This window comes from Acomys russatus, chromosome 1 (genome assembly GCF_903995435.1).
Source record: "Acomys russatus chromosome 1, mAcoRus1.1, whole genome shotgun sequence".
Classification (NCBI taxonomy): domain Eukaryota; kingdom Metazoa; phylum Chordata; class Mammalia; order Rodentia; family Muridae; genus Acomys; species Acomys russatus.
Genome location: NC_067137.1, coordinates 81979884 through 81995222, shown reverse-complemented (window position 1 = coordinate 81995222; position 15339 = coordinate 81979884). Strand labels below are relative to the sequence as shown.

The 15339-nt window shown below is 44.9% G+C and overlaps 1 protein-coding gene across 4 annotated transcripts in view; it reads right to left on the bottom strand.

Annotated features, from left to right (window-relative positions):
- Nucleotides 1–6705: 6705 nt before the first annotated feature.
- Nucleotides 6706–15339, bottom strand: part of Daam1 (dishevelled associated activator of morphogenesis 1) — a 157172-nt gene continuing 148538 nt past the window's right edge. For all 4 annotated transcript variants that reach the window (XM_051147270.1, XM_051147277.1, XM_051147263.1 and 1 more), the window contains exons 22-25: nucleotides 15001–15061; nucleotides 11472–11603; nucleotides 8045–8215; nucleotides 6706–7249 (exon numbers count right to left, since the gene is read on the bottom strand). In XM_051147270.1, the coding sequence (XP_051003227.1) occupies nucleotides 7040–7249; nucleotides 8045–8215; nucleotides 11472–11603; nucleotides 15001–15061 (574 nt within the window). In that variant the 3' untranslated portion in view covers nucleotides 6706–7039. The remainder of the gene's footprint in view (nucleotides 7250–8044; nucleotides 8216–11471; nucleotides 11604–15000; nucleotides 15062–15339) is intronic.

Sequence of the window (15339 nt, the reverse complement as noted above, 5' to 3'; positions counted from 1 at the left end):
CAAAGGACCTGCATGTAGGTTCTGGCATGGGCATGCATTCTCAACCCATTTGGGCTTCACAGTAAAAATAATTAGTCTTGTAGGAAACTCCCACCAGTTCCCCAATGGATCCATGCCATTTTGCACATCCTCGTCCCATAGAGCATAGGCTGCAGCTGCTCTGCGTTTGGTGTCGTCTTGGCCACTAGTGTGTGGTCATATCTCATTGTTTTATTTGGCATTTCCCTCTTGTCACTAGTGTGGAGCATTTTCTCACAGGCTTTTCTTTTGTGAGGTGTCCAGGTCTTTGGTTCACTTTTAAAAATAGGAGCATTTGTGATTGTTGAGTTTTAAGGGTTCCTGGGTAATACTCCTTTATCTGGTGTCAGTTGAAAAGACTTCTTCCTACTCTACTGTTGGTGTTTTCATTCTCTTGACTGTTTCTCACAGAGCAGAATTTCTTTTTCTCTTCCTCCTTTTTTTTTTTTTTGAGATGCTGGGGCCTCAGACTCAGGGCTTGCTGCATGCTAAGTGAGAGCTCTACCACTGAACTGGCTGGCTGTGCAGTCCAGAAACATGATTGCTGTGGCCATCAAAACTAAACTCAAGGCAGGAGTTCCCCCATCTTTCCTTTTCTGTGGGTTTTTCTTAGCTCTATTTTGCATGTGAGTCTGTAATTCATTTGACTTTTTTTTTTTTAAGAGACTGGGTTATGGTCTGTACCTAGGCTTCTTACCATTTTGCATGTGGATGTTGGCTGCACAGTGAGGCCTTTGCACCTTTACTCAAAGGTCAGCTGACTGTCTTAGGTGCTTTCTGCAGTGCAGTTTCCTCCTCATGGCTACCTTCCAGATTCCAGTTTTGTTCTCCTTCAATACTGTGTCAGCTCTTAGGGTTTTCTGGTCTCTTCTAAGTGTGTCCAGTCCCCCTGTGCCACATTTGGCACATGAGGGCTATCTATGTGACCCAACACAAAAATCATAAGCTCACTTAAAACCATTACTGTATGTTCTTTGAACTTCACTGTGCAGCTTCTGAGCAAAATTTATAAATGATGTTACATGAAAATGTGGCAACACTGGACATGCTCAGTGGATTTTAGATGTAGTTTGTTGACAAGCACAGAGTTAATTATTGGATTTTGATTGAGATTTTATCAACTCTATCAATTGGGTTAGGAACCATGGGTTTTCTAACACTGAGCTTTCCCATCGGAAAACATGTAATCTCTCACCCTTTGGGCTCAGATTCTTCCATTGTTTCCCTTCCCTCCTCTACATCTCATAGACATTTTATTTTGTTAGATCTGTGCCTATGGACTGCATTTCATTTTGGGAAGTACTCCTATGAATGCGGCTGCATTTTGAGTTTTGAACTCTACTTGTTTACTGCTGGTACATAGGGGGAATGGTGGCCTGGTGGCCTGGTGACCTGCAGTCTGCCTTCCCCTTTAAAGGTACCTCCTTTCCTTCACTGAGTTTCAGGACATGTTGTCCAGTATCCTGTTTGGGAACCAAGCACTTCTGATCCTGGAAGGAACAGATGAGCCCAAGATGCTTGGACTTAAGAAAGTTTCTCTACCCTGGAGGCAGGGCTGAGGACACTAACTATAAATGCTCCATGTCACAAGCACGGGACTGCGGATTTCTTTGCCACAAAAAGGTCCAACGTGATCCTAATGGGTATAAATGAGCTGGGAAAGTGGCACTGAAAATAAATGTTATTAACCCACTTTCCTTCTTCCTCCTAGAGAAAGAGGCCACAGGAGCGGGATAGAGAGGATTAAGTATTGAGTCCTACTGTCTCTGAGCCAGGTGGCCACCATCTTGGAGAGTTCAGCTGAGTCCAGCTGCAAAAGGACCATTGCAGCTGGACTTGTTGACTGTTAAGCAATTCTATCCTGCAGATCAGATATCTACACTACCATTCATAGCAGTAGCAACAAAATAATTTCATGAGTGGGAGAAGTCACCACAGCACAAGCAACTGTACAAAAGGGTCACAGCATCGGGAAGGCTGAGAACCACACTGGTTTACACCCTCTCATGGAGGGGTGGGAGGGTCATACTCTCATCTGGGCATACAGCTGTTCCTTACCACCTGCAGTATGCAACCCAGCCTTAATTGCACTGTATGGGGCAGGCTTGGTGGGGGCACTAGAGTGTGTTGGCTGGAGAATAGGGAAGGGGTTCATCAATGAGGACAAGGGGGTGGGTAAAGCCTTTCCAGGTACAGCCTTTTGGGGGGTGAGGTGTACCCATGCCTCTGTAAGCAACCCTCGCCTATGGTCTGTAAGTAAGCCCTCCAGAGTGAACTTGGACAAAATTGTGCCTCAGTTTATCCTCTGGGATTTAGGAGTGATATCTGTTGGTATGGCTGGCTCTCCCTGAGAATAAGAAGGGGTAGATGTTGCTTATGGCTTCCCCTCCCGTGAAGGAATTTTAACAGCACCAAGTAATATAAACAAAACCCACCTCTACTTAGGAACTGCTTAGTTTCTCCAAAGACCCCAAACCTACTGATGTTTGATAAAAATACAGATCATATGCTCAGAGGGCATAGGATGGCTAGGATGATCTGAGGCCAGCATGGGATTCAAAGAAAACACTAGATATAACTGTGTGACATAGTGAGACCTTACTAGAGAGAGAGGAAAAAAAGCAACCTTTGTCTGCCAGTCCTGTGTTCATATTGTTTGTTTGGTACCATAGAAACAGTTGATTTAAAAAAAAAAAAAAAAAAAAGCAGCAGTAAAACCAGGCCAGGGAAGAGATCAGAGGGCAGAGCAGGCATTTTCTTCACTGTCCAGGTAATTCAAAACATTTATTTTGTGTATATGAGTTTTTTTTTTTACCTGCAAGTCCCTGTCTGCATATCACATGTGTGCATGGTGTCTGAAGAGGCCAGGAGGTGCTGGGTCCTCTGGAACTGGAGTTACAGGAACCACCATGTGGGTGCTGGAACTGAACCCTGGTCCTATGCCAGAGCAGCAAGTGCTCTCCACCACTGAGCCATCTCTCAAACCTCAATATGCATGTCACTGGTGTTTCTTTTGGTGAATGCATTTTTCTTTTCTAGTTTAGATACCCAGAGGTAGAATTACTGGTTTCTCTGCAGTAAGTGCACTTAAGCACTCAGCCATTTATCCCCCTAACACATTTTTAAACTGCAGCCAAGTTTGTATTTCTGGGAGAGAGCATGCAGATACAGAGATGGAGCGATGTAAATAAATACCAGAGTTAAGGAGCAGGCTCAGTGTCAGAAAGTCCTGCGTCCCTTACCCCAAACACCCCAAAGCCCGTGTTTACTCAAGTACTTGTCAAGGAGCTGCTCAGCACTCCCTTGCCTATGCCTCCCCTCCTGGAAACACCTGAAAGCTTTTCCTTGTAGCAGCTGGATTTTGGAATGATTATGACCAAAACAATGTGCCCAGCCTGGCCTGAGGAGATGGCTCTTCCCTTGGCAGTACAGAGACTGTAGTTAAGCTCCCCAGAGTCTGTGGAAACACAGTGCAGATGATATGGTGGCCTACAATTCCAACACTCAGGAGGTAGAAATAAGGGACTTCCCTGAACAAACTGGCAAGTTAGGCTAGCCAGAGTCAGCAGGCTGGAAATAGCAAGGTCTGGGCTCAGTGAGAGCCTCAGTAAGGTGGAAACTGATTACTACCATATCCATGCCAACTTGAGGGCTCTACATACATGCCCATATAAGTACAAATAAGCTGGTTCACACAACATGTGAGAACACACACACACACACACACACACACACAACTGTGATGTTCATTTACCACATATAAACCCATACATCAGGCTGCAGAAAAGGGGCAAAACTCTGGATGCCATCACATGATGTGGCTCTGCTAGAAGTGACCATCTCCCCAGCTCCTGCCACAGTTAGGTAAGACTACACTGACTATAATAAGCTGAAGCCTTCACATCTTGCCATGTTCCTATCCATATACCGAGGGCAAGCAAGGCGCAGCATGGTTCTGTGTGTAGCTCCACACTCACATACGGTGGTCTGACGTGCAGATGTCTCTCCTGTCTGAACGCCAGCTGCAGAGAACAGTTTGGGGTAGTATGCATTAAGTTACCCTGTAACTTAACGGCAAACAAAACTGGTGGCGGTTATCAGAACACCAAGTCCATTCCAAAGGTCAGAAAGGTTAATGGCAGGCTTGACAGTTGTTTTCAGCTTGACTTCAAATTGGATTGAGGTGAGCGGAGCCTACTGGGATGTCTTCCTCTACACAGGTGGCATTTCTCCTACTGATGCGCATGAGGGATGCTGCAAGATGCAAAGGAGGCGATTCTGGGGATGGCAGCTCCACCACACCTAACTCGGAAGCAGAGACGTGCCATAGAAACCAAGTACAGCAAGAGGTAGCAGTGTCGGCTGGACACATGAAACGCTGCCACAGCAGGTGGCCACACTCCCTCAGGTCCAACATGAGCACAACGAAAAATATTCATCATAGTTCCGTCTGCTACAGTTAAATTTAATGGTGGAATGCACTAAGAAGTTTAATGACCTTATTTTAATAATTCATAGAAAACACATATGTACACCCAATGAAGTCATCTTTATTGCATATTGCTATTTAAAAAAATGTACAGTCTCATAACACACATGACATCTTTTTTCTTGGTTCTGTAACAACAGTCTTGCACCTAAAGACTAAGTGGTTGCAACTACTAAGCTAATAAGATACGAGACATTTAATTAAGTTTAAAAATTATAATGTTTTTTCTTTTTGGCATTATTAAAAAAAATCTTTAAAATACACACTCAAGAGAGAAAAGTGGCTACTTACACCAGCACCAGTCTAAAAAGTAGATTCGTTTGTTTGTTTGTAACAATGGCACATGGAATTACCTGCACACAGTTTTTAGGAAAATAAACAAAACAAAACAATGTGGAAATGGCGAAGGAGGCCTACCATATGGCTACACCACAGTGAGAATGAGTCTAAAAAGGGCAAGGGGACATGCCACAAAAACCTGCTCTCTGTTGTGAATCTCTTTCCACAGTTCCAAAACTGAGCCGGACCAAACTTTTCCTGCTATAAATAGAAAAGAACATACATAGAGGCACTTTAGATCAGGAGCAGCGAAAACCATCATCCCATCCCACTCCTCCTCCTCCTCCTTCTAGCTCGCCCGAGCCAGGTCTCCATCAGCACCGCAGCCATGTGTGCTGAAGCTCGGGGCTAGGAGAGCCGGCTCTGCTTTGTACCTGTGACTGCTTTACTGAAGAGTCACTCACTTCCACAGACTGGCTAGAAAGCCACTAAGTTCATAACGAAGAAACATAAAAGGTAAAACCCACAGCTCTTGCCAACTCTTCGAGTACTGCCTCACAGCCTGTACACGGCACACACCCCTTGCCATCTGCACTAAGTTGTTCCCACAGATTATTACTTAAATAGTCTGATTCCTGTATATTATGCACACTGGGATTCTATCGTCCCTGGAAACCCCGTTAGAATGTGAACTCCTTGGCGGGCAGAGACTCTGTCTTGCTTACCACCATGGCTCCACTATGCCTGGTACATAGTAAGTGCTTAATAAATATTTGATACTTGACTGAAAAACTCAGTTTAGTGAGTAAATAATAGTCTAGTGCAATAGGAAAAACTACTCTCTCCACAGGAGACCCAACCACAAAAAGGATAGATGGAAAACAAAGAGAAAATGCTAGTCCCTCCCCACACCCTAGTACAAATAAATAAAGCAAAAGAAAAAAATAGTAACAACCCTCTTTACATACCATATAATTTAAGGGCACTAAGAACTGGCAGGCCAGTGGTGAGCGTCCACAGTTTATTCTCTAATGCTCATGGTTTTCATCATTTCTCCCTGAGAGCTTTTTTTTTTTTTTTTTTTTGGACTGAAATTGTACAGGTAGCGTCACTGACACACAATTTAAAATGACCACACGTAACAGCAATCACTTCAAATATTCTTTGAGATAAATAGATCTAAGCATCCCTGTAGAAACTGTTGACATTTTGTGTTCATATGAGTGTCCTTTATCCCAGGACATGCAGCACGGCCTACACAGAAAACAGAAGACACCCCCACAAAAGCACCCCACATGTCTTTAAAAGGAATTTTCAGGGAGTTCATCCACTAAGTCTTGGGTAGGAAATTTCATTTTCCAGGTTTACACATCTGCATTGTTAGGTCAATAAGAAGGTTCTGGCAATTCTGGCCTTTAGCCAGAATGCAGGTGGCATCATTTAGAAAGCATGTTTTTGAAAAAATAAAAAAAGAAAGAAAGAAAGAAAGAAAAAAGACATTAAAGAAATCATCAAGAGCACTTGGCAGAAAATTTGATGAAATTAAGGGGAAAAAACTGGTGTTCAAGTTTTAAATATATGAAAGAATTGTGATTGACATTCTACATGCTGTGAATGTGTGCAAGATGTTCTCAGCAGACATCTGTAGACTGTACCCTAACGGCAGCATCACAGCCTCGAAGCCGTTCTTCCAAGTTAGTCACTGATGCAGGTGGCAGCGCTGCGCCTGCAGCCACTGAACTTATCCAAATTTGTTTTCCAACTCCATTTCTACCAGTGAAAATCGTTTCACTACACCAACCTTGGGAACCATAAAACACTGCACAAGACAAGCCTTTTTTTTAACTTGCTTTTTTCTTCTTCTTTTCTTCCTTTTCCTCATCCTTTTTTTTTTTTTTTTTCCTTTTAATGTTAATGTCTGTTGTCTGTTCAGGAGAGAGCATTGTGCTTGTGAACAGTTGTGTTCAGGGAAAGCAAAAGGCGCCCCACTCAATACCAATGCATACACAAAGAGTTTCTGGGCACACACATGAACATAAACTTTAAGCATACACATAGGTCCCCGGACAACACTTAGACTTCTATATACATTTTCACATATATACACATACATTTACACACACACACATTCACACCTTCACTCACAGATGAGGGAAGAAATTGCCATTGTTTGGGTCGCAAGGCAGTGTAATGAGAAGTTCTAGTCAGTACAAAGGGCTGCTACTGCGCTTTCTAGAAAAGGACATGAGAATATTAAAAATTCAGCTTTGTGATTGGTCGCTCCCGGCTGCTGTCCGTCACTTGGTTGGAAATGCGCTTGCGGTTCCGTTTGAGTTTTGAAAGGTCTTTGTCGAACACTTCTCCTGAGCGCAAGGCTGACACCAGGTCGTCAAACTCGCCACTTTCCTCACTGTTCTCCTTGGCCTTCCTCATCTTACGTTCTCTCTCCCGCTGTTCTTTGAGCTGTGTGTAGAAAGAATCCTCTTAGGGTTAAGGTGCATTTTGTTTTCAGCTTAGAGTTCTGTGACATGTGGGAGGGAATGACTCTCTTACAGGACTCCACGCTCAGGTATAGCTTTTAAGCTGTATAGGAGATGTGCGGGTGGGCTCAATGCAAAAGCAGTGGACAGTGAGAGAAAACAGTGCTTACTAACTTCTTTTTTTTTTTTTTGAGACAGGTTTCTCTGTGTAGCCCTGGCTGTCCTGAACTTGCTTTGTATACCAGGCTGGCCTCGAACTCACAGCGATCCATCTGCCTCTGCCTCCCGAGTGCTGGGATTAAAGGCACATGCCACCACGGCCTGGTGCTTACCAACTTCTAAGTAAGCTTCATTATGCCCCCCCCTTTTTTTAAGCACTTGAGGCACTTAATAGGTAATTTAGGGCTACTGTAAAGGGTGCTAATATTCTTTTGCAAACTTATGTTCATTTCTTGAAGGTAATTTCCAAGGAGATCACTCACAGGACGTGGACAGACTTTGGGGAGAAACTGCTGAATTGCTCTGGAGGAATATGGTAGGGGCCTAAGCTAGTGGAAGCATTCTAGAATGCACAGTTATTCCCTCCTTGATGGCCCAGAGCTGTGGGTCTGGATCCCAGCTGGGTGCTGCAGCATCTGTCTGTCTGGCCCTAGCTTTGGTCCTCAGTACCACAAAGAGAAGGACTGAAGCACAGGCCACCAAGGGCTGTGGCCAGAGAGCTTCCAGGAAGACCTGATGAGGGGGCCTCCTGTCACCTGCTGAGGGGCCCTCCTCTCACCTGTGCTTCCAGGCGAGCTCGCCGCTCTTCCTCCTCTTTCCTTTTCCTCATGTTTTCATTCTCCTGTTTCGCTTCTGCTACGGCTTGAAGAAACTGATCAAAAATCCCAAAGAACTCATCCGGCTGTATTTTGCCAGCCTCTTCCCCAAAGTGCTTCACTGCTTTAGTGAACTGGAGTAAAAGATTAAATCAATCAATCAGTCAATCAATCAATCAATCAATCAATCAATCAGTGTTCCAAGTGAGTCCACAGCTGGACTGAACTCCCCTGGAGGGCTGAGAGCTCACACAGGATGGATGACTTGAGGCCTTCTCTACCCTCAGTGGCTGAATACACCTACTCGGCATTTCCAAAGCCGGAAACTGAACGCTCCTGACTTTTGAAACCATGTATTCCTGGGGGCTGGAGAGATGGCTCAGCCGTTAAGAGTACTGACTGCTCTTCCAGAGGTCACGAGTTCAATTCCCAGCAACCACATGGTGGCTCACAACCATCTACAATGTGATCTGATATTCTCCTCTGGCCTGCAGGTGTACATGCAGGTGGAGCTCTGTATACATAATAATAAATAAATAAATCTTTAAAAAAAAGAAACCATGTATTCCTGTCCACTTCATTTCAGCTTACCATCTCTAAGTTCCTCATATGACCGTGTATTAACTAAACACTAGTAAGCACAAGGGCGTGAAATACCACAGGGCAAGAACCCAAGATGGAGACTAACAGCAAGCAGCGGGGGTGGGGAGGGTTGCACACTGTGCATGGGAGGTTTTCCTTTGAAGTAACACTTATGGGGCCATACGGGAAATATGAAAAATAACTGAGGCACAAGACCCCTCAACTGTCTTATCCTACCCGTAAATAATGCTAACGTTGTCTTTAAGCCCCAGCTCTACTTAGAAAACGGTGACTGACTGTGAACTCATTAATGCCACCTGTGGCTGAGAATACCTCAGGCCAATCGTATATCATCTCAGAAATCCTTTTAATGTCTCTCTTTCTAACGCTGATAAATACAAAGTTGGGGATAGTTTTAAAAATTTAAACAAAAAATACAGTAACAAAACAGTTACGTGCAGTTTGTTTTTTAAATCTCTTAACTGTTTCTGTTTTTAGTCCTCAGTGGCCTCTCCTTTGTAACTTACAGAGGTTACTTTCCTAAAGAGACCCTGGGCTACCCCAGGGCAGCACCACTAGTGATAGCAAGGTGCTCCTGTGGGAACAGCCCAACATGGCCCAGCGTGGAGATCAGGCTCCACAGTGAAGGGAATTCTCTTTCCTGTACTAATCAACTACTTTCCGATCCGACCTTCTATTTTCCTCCTATTGAGACCACTGCAAGTTTGTAGCATCTTCAAGTCCAAGGGTTCTAACTGACTTGATTCCTTCTGCATTCCTTGTTAAAGCTTCTGATAGTACAGTCATGTTATGCATGCTAAAGAATGTTGGCCATGTTTTTATATGTAACAGTTTGGACTAAGATGTGTACATTTTACATATTTTATACTTGCTTTATATTTTAAACTCTATTGTGTGTGCATGCAGTGCGTGCACAGGTACATTCATGCAATGGTCCTGTGTGAAGGTCAGGGACATCTTTTAGAGTCCTTTCTCTCCTCCTGGTGGCTACTAGGATGGAATCCAGGTCATGAGTTTGCATGGAAAATGGTTTTACCCGCTGAGGCATTTCACTGGCCCTTATATTTTAAAATATTTTTTGACCATTTTCTCTTAATGTAGAGCTGTTCTTGAGGTTTTACTTATTTGGAAATATTCTATTACAAAACAGAACTCTTTAGGGAAAAGCAGAACATTCTTCACACACCACATTAGAGTAGTCTAGCTTGATTCGTGGTTTTATAAGCTGATTTCTAAAAGTTCTGGTATGAACAAAACAGCAATAAACAGTCTACAGCTGAGCTTCTAAAATATTCAAGTTCATGCACTTTAAACCATCACGGATGATCTTTTTATCTAGGAATTCTAGTGATGATGAAGTCATGTATATTTTGGTCTTAGAAATCTGTAGGAACCTCAAGCCAGATTAATGTTCCCACACACAAAACACGCATTTTTTGCACGTGTGTTTAAGTAATAAAAAAAATAACAACTCGTTGATTCTGTGATTTAGCCCCTTGATGAGGTGGGTTATGTTAGGGCTCCAAAGCAGGGGTCTCTTCTTTTATAGACACAAGACTGGGTAGGATTCTCATGGTGGCATTGTGCCATGAACATCATCTGTGTTGCTCCCACTGTGGCGCCTCAGAGCTGGATCCCTAATGGCGGCCATGAGGTACATGCTATCATCTCCTTATCTATGTGGTAAGGCTAGAAGGTCGTACTGAAGTTAGCTCACGTTTGTGAATACAACCTCTGAACTTGAGACGATTTAATCATCCACACTGGTTCAACCCAACCTCTGGAAAACGATGCCTACTACTCAAGTTTGACAGAGTGACTTAAGTAAAAGGGGTATGGAGGCCGCTGAAAGACTGTCAACCTGACACAAAGCTAGACATAGCTTGGAAGAGCCAAATCTCAGCAGAGGACAGGCCTGTGGGCAGTAATGACTAATGCGGAGGACTCGGCCCTCTGTGGGCCGGGCCGCCCTTGGGCAGGTGGTCCTGGCTTGAAAGAGGAAGCAGGCTGAGCAAGCTGTGCGGAGCAAGAGAGTAAGCAGCACTGCTCCATGGCTTCTACTTCAGTTCCTGTTTGAGCTCCAGCCCTGACTTCCCTTCACGATGGACTACAATTGGAGCATGTAAGTCAAACCAGCCCTTTCCTCCCCAGATTACTTTTGGTCATTTTAGCAACAATAAGCAAACTTAAGAGGTGGAGAGTGTAGAACTCTGTGGTGGAGCATGAACCTAATACCATCTGTGACTAGTAAGAAGGTGCCCTCGGGAGGATATACCAGGGAAGCATGCTTGGAAGCATTGGTTATTAGCCCCTTTCCTACAGAAAACACATCTTAGATAGAAAGAATGCGTCTCTGTTAACATGCTCTGCGCATTTGCAAAGGCAGCATCCTGTTCCCTTGAGGTTCCGTCTCAGAGAAGCATCCTACACAGAGATATGTGGCCTCGGTCATTCCTGCTCCTGGTCTCACCACTTACTCTGCTTCCAGAGATGAGCATATCAGTCCAGTGGCAAGCAGGGCAAAGGTGCCACCACTGCAAACCTTCAAGGACTTGCCAACCAAAAGGTGACACAGGCCAGTTAGACACCGATGGCTACCCTGGAGGTGAAAATACAATGGTTCCATGGAACAACAGGTTCTAGAAAGCAATGACCCTGCTGCTTCATTTCCTGACCCTGACGTTCAGTACTATTGCTGCTTCTTTTGAGCTGGGCTGGTGTCCTTAGGCACCACACGAAAGCTCAGGACTAAAGAACCACACAAAGTAAGGACACAGGAAAATGTACCAGCTCCTTCGCTTCTGCTAGAAGATCTTCAACATCCGAGAAGCTGAAGCTGGCCACAGTGATGAACTGGCTGACAACAGACACGAACTTGTCTCCAGGCTGCGGGGGCTGAGACTTCTGGTATTCCAGCTCCTGAAACAGAAAGCAGATGCTGATGCTGTGGGCTTCACATACACACGCCTGGTCTCTTATTTATTGAACTCAAGACAACAAATGCACCTGAAAGAGCTCGTGGCACTCCACTTCCCCACCCTTCCTCTCTCCACACCAAGGCCATGTCCGTGTGTGCAGACACATCTGAAAACAGCTACTCAGTCTTCTGAGTGTTTTAGCAGGGCGCTTTCTCATTCTGGCTTTAGAAGCAGGTTAATCCTTGGCCAGAACCAACAGGACCCAAACAAGCAGGAGGAGCACGCTGGATTAAAGCGTTTATGAGAGAAAGGCTGAACTTGCTGCTTGCTTGATATTCTGGTGTCTTGATTTTTCTTCTTTGTCCTATGCCCCAACCTCTTCTTCTACCAATTCTACTGACTTCCTAAACCATGGTACCTAGGTCAGTAGAACTGCAGGGCAACACATGGCAACATAAGCAGCTCCCTCCTTTCCTCCTGTCCACACCAATAGATTCTGGTGACTAGGGAGGTAGAAAAATGAATCTTTGGTTAATTTTCAATTTTCTCCACTGTCATGGTAAGGACCACACAGATGACTAAAGTCAACTTCAGTAATGAAGTCCAACTATTTTGAAACACTTTTTTTTTTTTTTTTTTTTTAGTTTTTCGAGACAGGGTTTCTCTATGTAGCCTTGGCTGAAAACACACATTCTTAACATCTACGGCTCCCCAGCACCGTTATCTCCATGCACTGACACACAGAGCTTAGAGGAATTTAATTCTTTGCCCAAAGTTAAGAAGTTGCTTAATGACAGAGGCAAAATTTGACCTCAGACTGCTTGGCCCATCTTAAAAATAACTATGCTAAGTACCACCTGACTGACTGAGGGGCACAGGCTTTCCCTGCATCCGCTTTGGCAGAGACACTTTTCAGCAGGAGTGTAGTGCTTAAGGGCTGCTGTGTTCTGACTCAGTCTACTGCTGATACTGTTCTTAATAGCCGACTGCTCTGGATGTCAGTGTCTTTCATTTTGAAAGAAAAGCAGTTTCCATGGGACTGCAAAAATCAAATGAAATGACAGGAGCCAAAACTCAAATTACGGAGCCAACTCCGACTGGAAGACATCACCACAGTTTTAGAACCTTGGTCTAGAAGTTCAAGTTTAGAGTGGGTGAGTGTCCATGTGTATGTGTGTCCGTGTGTGTGTGTGTGTGTCTGTGTGTGGTCTTAAAGGGTGTCATTATCCAATCTCTATATCCAGATTTATCTCGGATACTTCATAGCATCACTGACTTGGACAAATTAGGACACATGAATATTTGGGGGAGTCAGGCTCTGTTGCCTCCTAATAGGTCCAGTTATAGCTTGACATTTCAGCTGCCAGGGGCAGAGAAAGGCTTTTGTGCTAGCTGGTGTCTTTATAAACTTGATACAATCTACGGTCATTTTGGAAGACAGAATCACAATTGAGAAACTTCCCCTAATAGATTGGCCTGTAGACATGTCTTTAGGGTATTTTCTTGACTAATGATTGATATGAGAGGGCAGAGCTCTTTGTGGGCTGTGTGACCCTTGGGCAGGTGGTCCTAGGTGGTGTGGTGTAAGAAAGCAGGTGCATAAGCCACGAGGGGCAAGCCAACAAGCAGCATTCTTTCATGGTTTCTGCTTCTGTTCCTGCCTGCAGGTTCCTGTCTTGACTTCTTGCCCTGACTCTTGTTGACAAAAGGCTGTGATGTGGAAGTGGAAGGGAAATAAACCCTTACCTCCTTAAGCTGCTTTTGGCCGTGGCATTAACGACAGCAAAAAGACAGCTTGACTTAGTCAGCATCTGCAGTCCCTTTCCTCTTAAGAACATGATGTATTCTATGCCACCCAGGAGACGCAGCACAGCTAAGCTTTAGCAAGCAAAGCCACACCATGGCCCTGGAACACCACCTTGACCTGGTCTTGGTGTATGCTAACTCACAGGGCTCAAGCACGTCAACTACTTGGCTTAGGGTTGGGACAACTGCCACTTGAGTCTCAAAAAATTTTACATGAGAAGGAAAAGGTAACCACTGACATTTATCAAGTATTCCTGGCCCAAAATGCCCTAGGTGGGCTGGGCCTTCTTATAAAATCCATCTGTCCATAATACATTTTTTTTTAAAATCTCTCTTCAGTCCCTAACCCTTCAAAAACATGCTCCTAAGTCTTGGTGGGAAAAAAAAGAAAAGAAAAAAATTAAGCCGGGCGTGGTGGCGCACGCCTTTAATCCCAGCACTCGGGAGGCAGAGGCAGGCGGATCGCTGTGAGTTCGAGGCCAGCCTGGTCTACAAAGCGAGTCCATGATGGCCAAGGCTACACAGAGAAACCCTGTCTCGAAAAACCAAAAAAAAAAAAAAAAAAAAAAAAGAAAAAAATTAAAGTTTTATCAGTACTATGTCTTCAATGAATTCAATAGTATGCAGGACATAGTTTTGTGATTAAACAGGAGAAAGGAGAGTACCTTGGCATTTAGTAGTAAATGACCTACAAGGTAGTTAAGGGAGGGGCACGTTTCAGACTGCCTCTGAATTAGTAAGCTCACCCAGTACAGACCCAGCCCACTGGGCAGGGCTGTGAGGGGTGGCTCTCAACTCTAGACTTGTTCCCTGGCGGCGCATTCATGTAGCTGCTCCTATGGTGGCATCCTAGCCAGCTGTGCTACATTCTAACAACCCCTCCCTGTCTTCTGACACATTCCTGTGGTTCCTTTTTATCTTCTGTACCTGGGCAGCATGCCTCCCTTCCTGCTTCTACGTGGTAACTGGAGCTCATCTCCAGAAGGAGCATTTTCTCCAGTACACGTCAGCCAATCACCAGCCTCCAGGCTAGCCTCAGCCCTTCATCCTGTTCCTCTTTGATCACATCGCTTATCTAGACAGGGTCTTGCTGAGGGAACTGGCCACTCTCATCATTGCAGCACTGGAACGCAGGGGCTCCGGGTCACCATGACCTTGTACTTTATGCCCAGTAAGCCCAAGTGCATGTTTGGTAAAGACTCCTCAAAGGGCCAGTTCAAAAGTAGCGGAGAAGTTGCATCAGCCTGCAGAAAGTCAACAGCACCCAGGAATAGAACATGGAAATCGAGAGAGTACTGAGGACGGCCTCACCTGGCCCACTCATTCTAAGGAGGCCCGCCGTCCTGGTGAATTAGGGGCCCTCCACACCCACTTCCAGCTCCTACTGTAGTGAGCCACTCAGGACATTTGGCTGCATGAAACTGAGTTGCCACCGTGGGAACAGCTTGTGCCTGCTTCTTGGTGGTCATTCTTTCTTATGGAGTAATGTTTATTCCAGGCAGACCACAAGCCTGGGGCACTTGTGTGCTTGAAGTCAGCAAAGCAGCGAGCAAGTGAGGAGACTGGTGGTTACAGGGGGATCAGGTACTCACAGTCTCCACAGCTTTCAGGCCACTTCTCAGGGTGCTTATCTCTTTGTCCAGCTCGGTCATGCTGTTGGAGAGAGCAACATCTTAGCAGTCAGCATGAAACTTACACCACGGCATGGGATAGCTCATGCTTGGTGGCGGGCTCATGCTTAAAGCTTAAAAATCCAGGACCAGTGAGATGGCTCAGTAGGTAAAGGTGCTTGCTGCCAAGCGTGAGAACCCCAGTTTATGCCTAAGGATTCACATGGCAGAAGGAGAAAAGACTCCACAGTTGTTATGATTTCCAAAGGCTTCTCATGGTACATGCATGTGAGCTCTCTGTCTCTGTCTCTCTCACACACA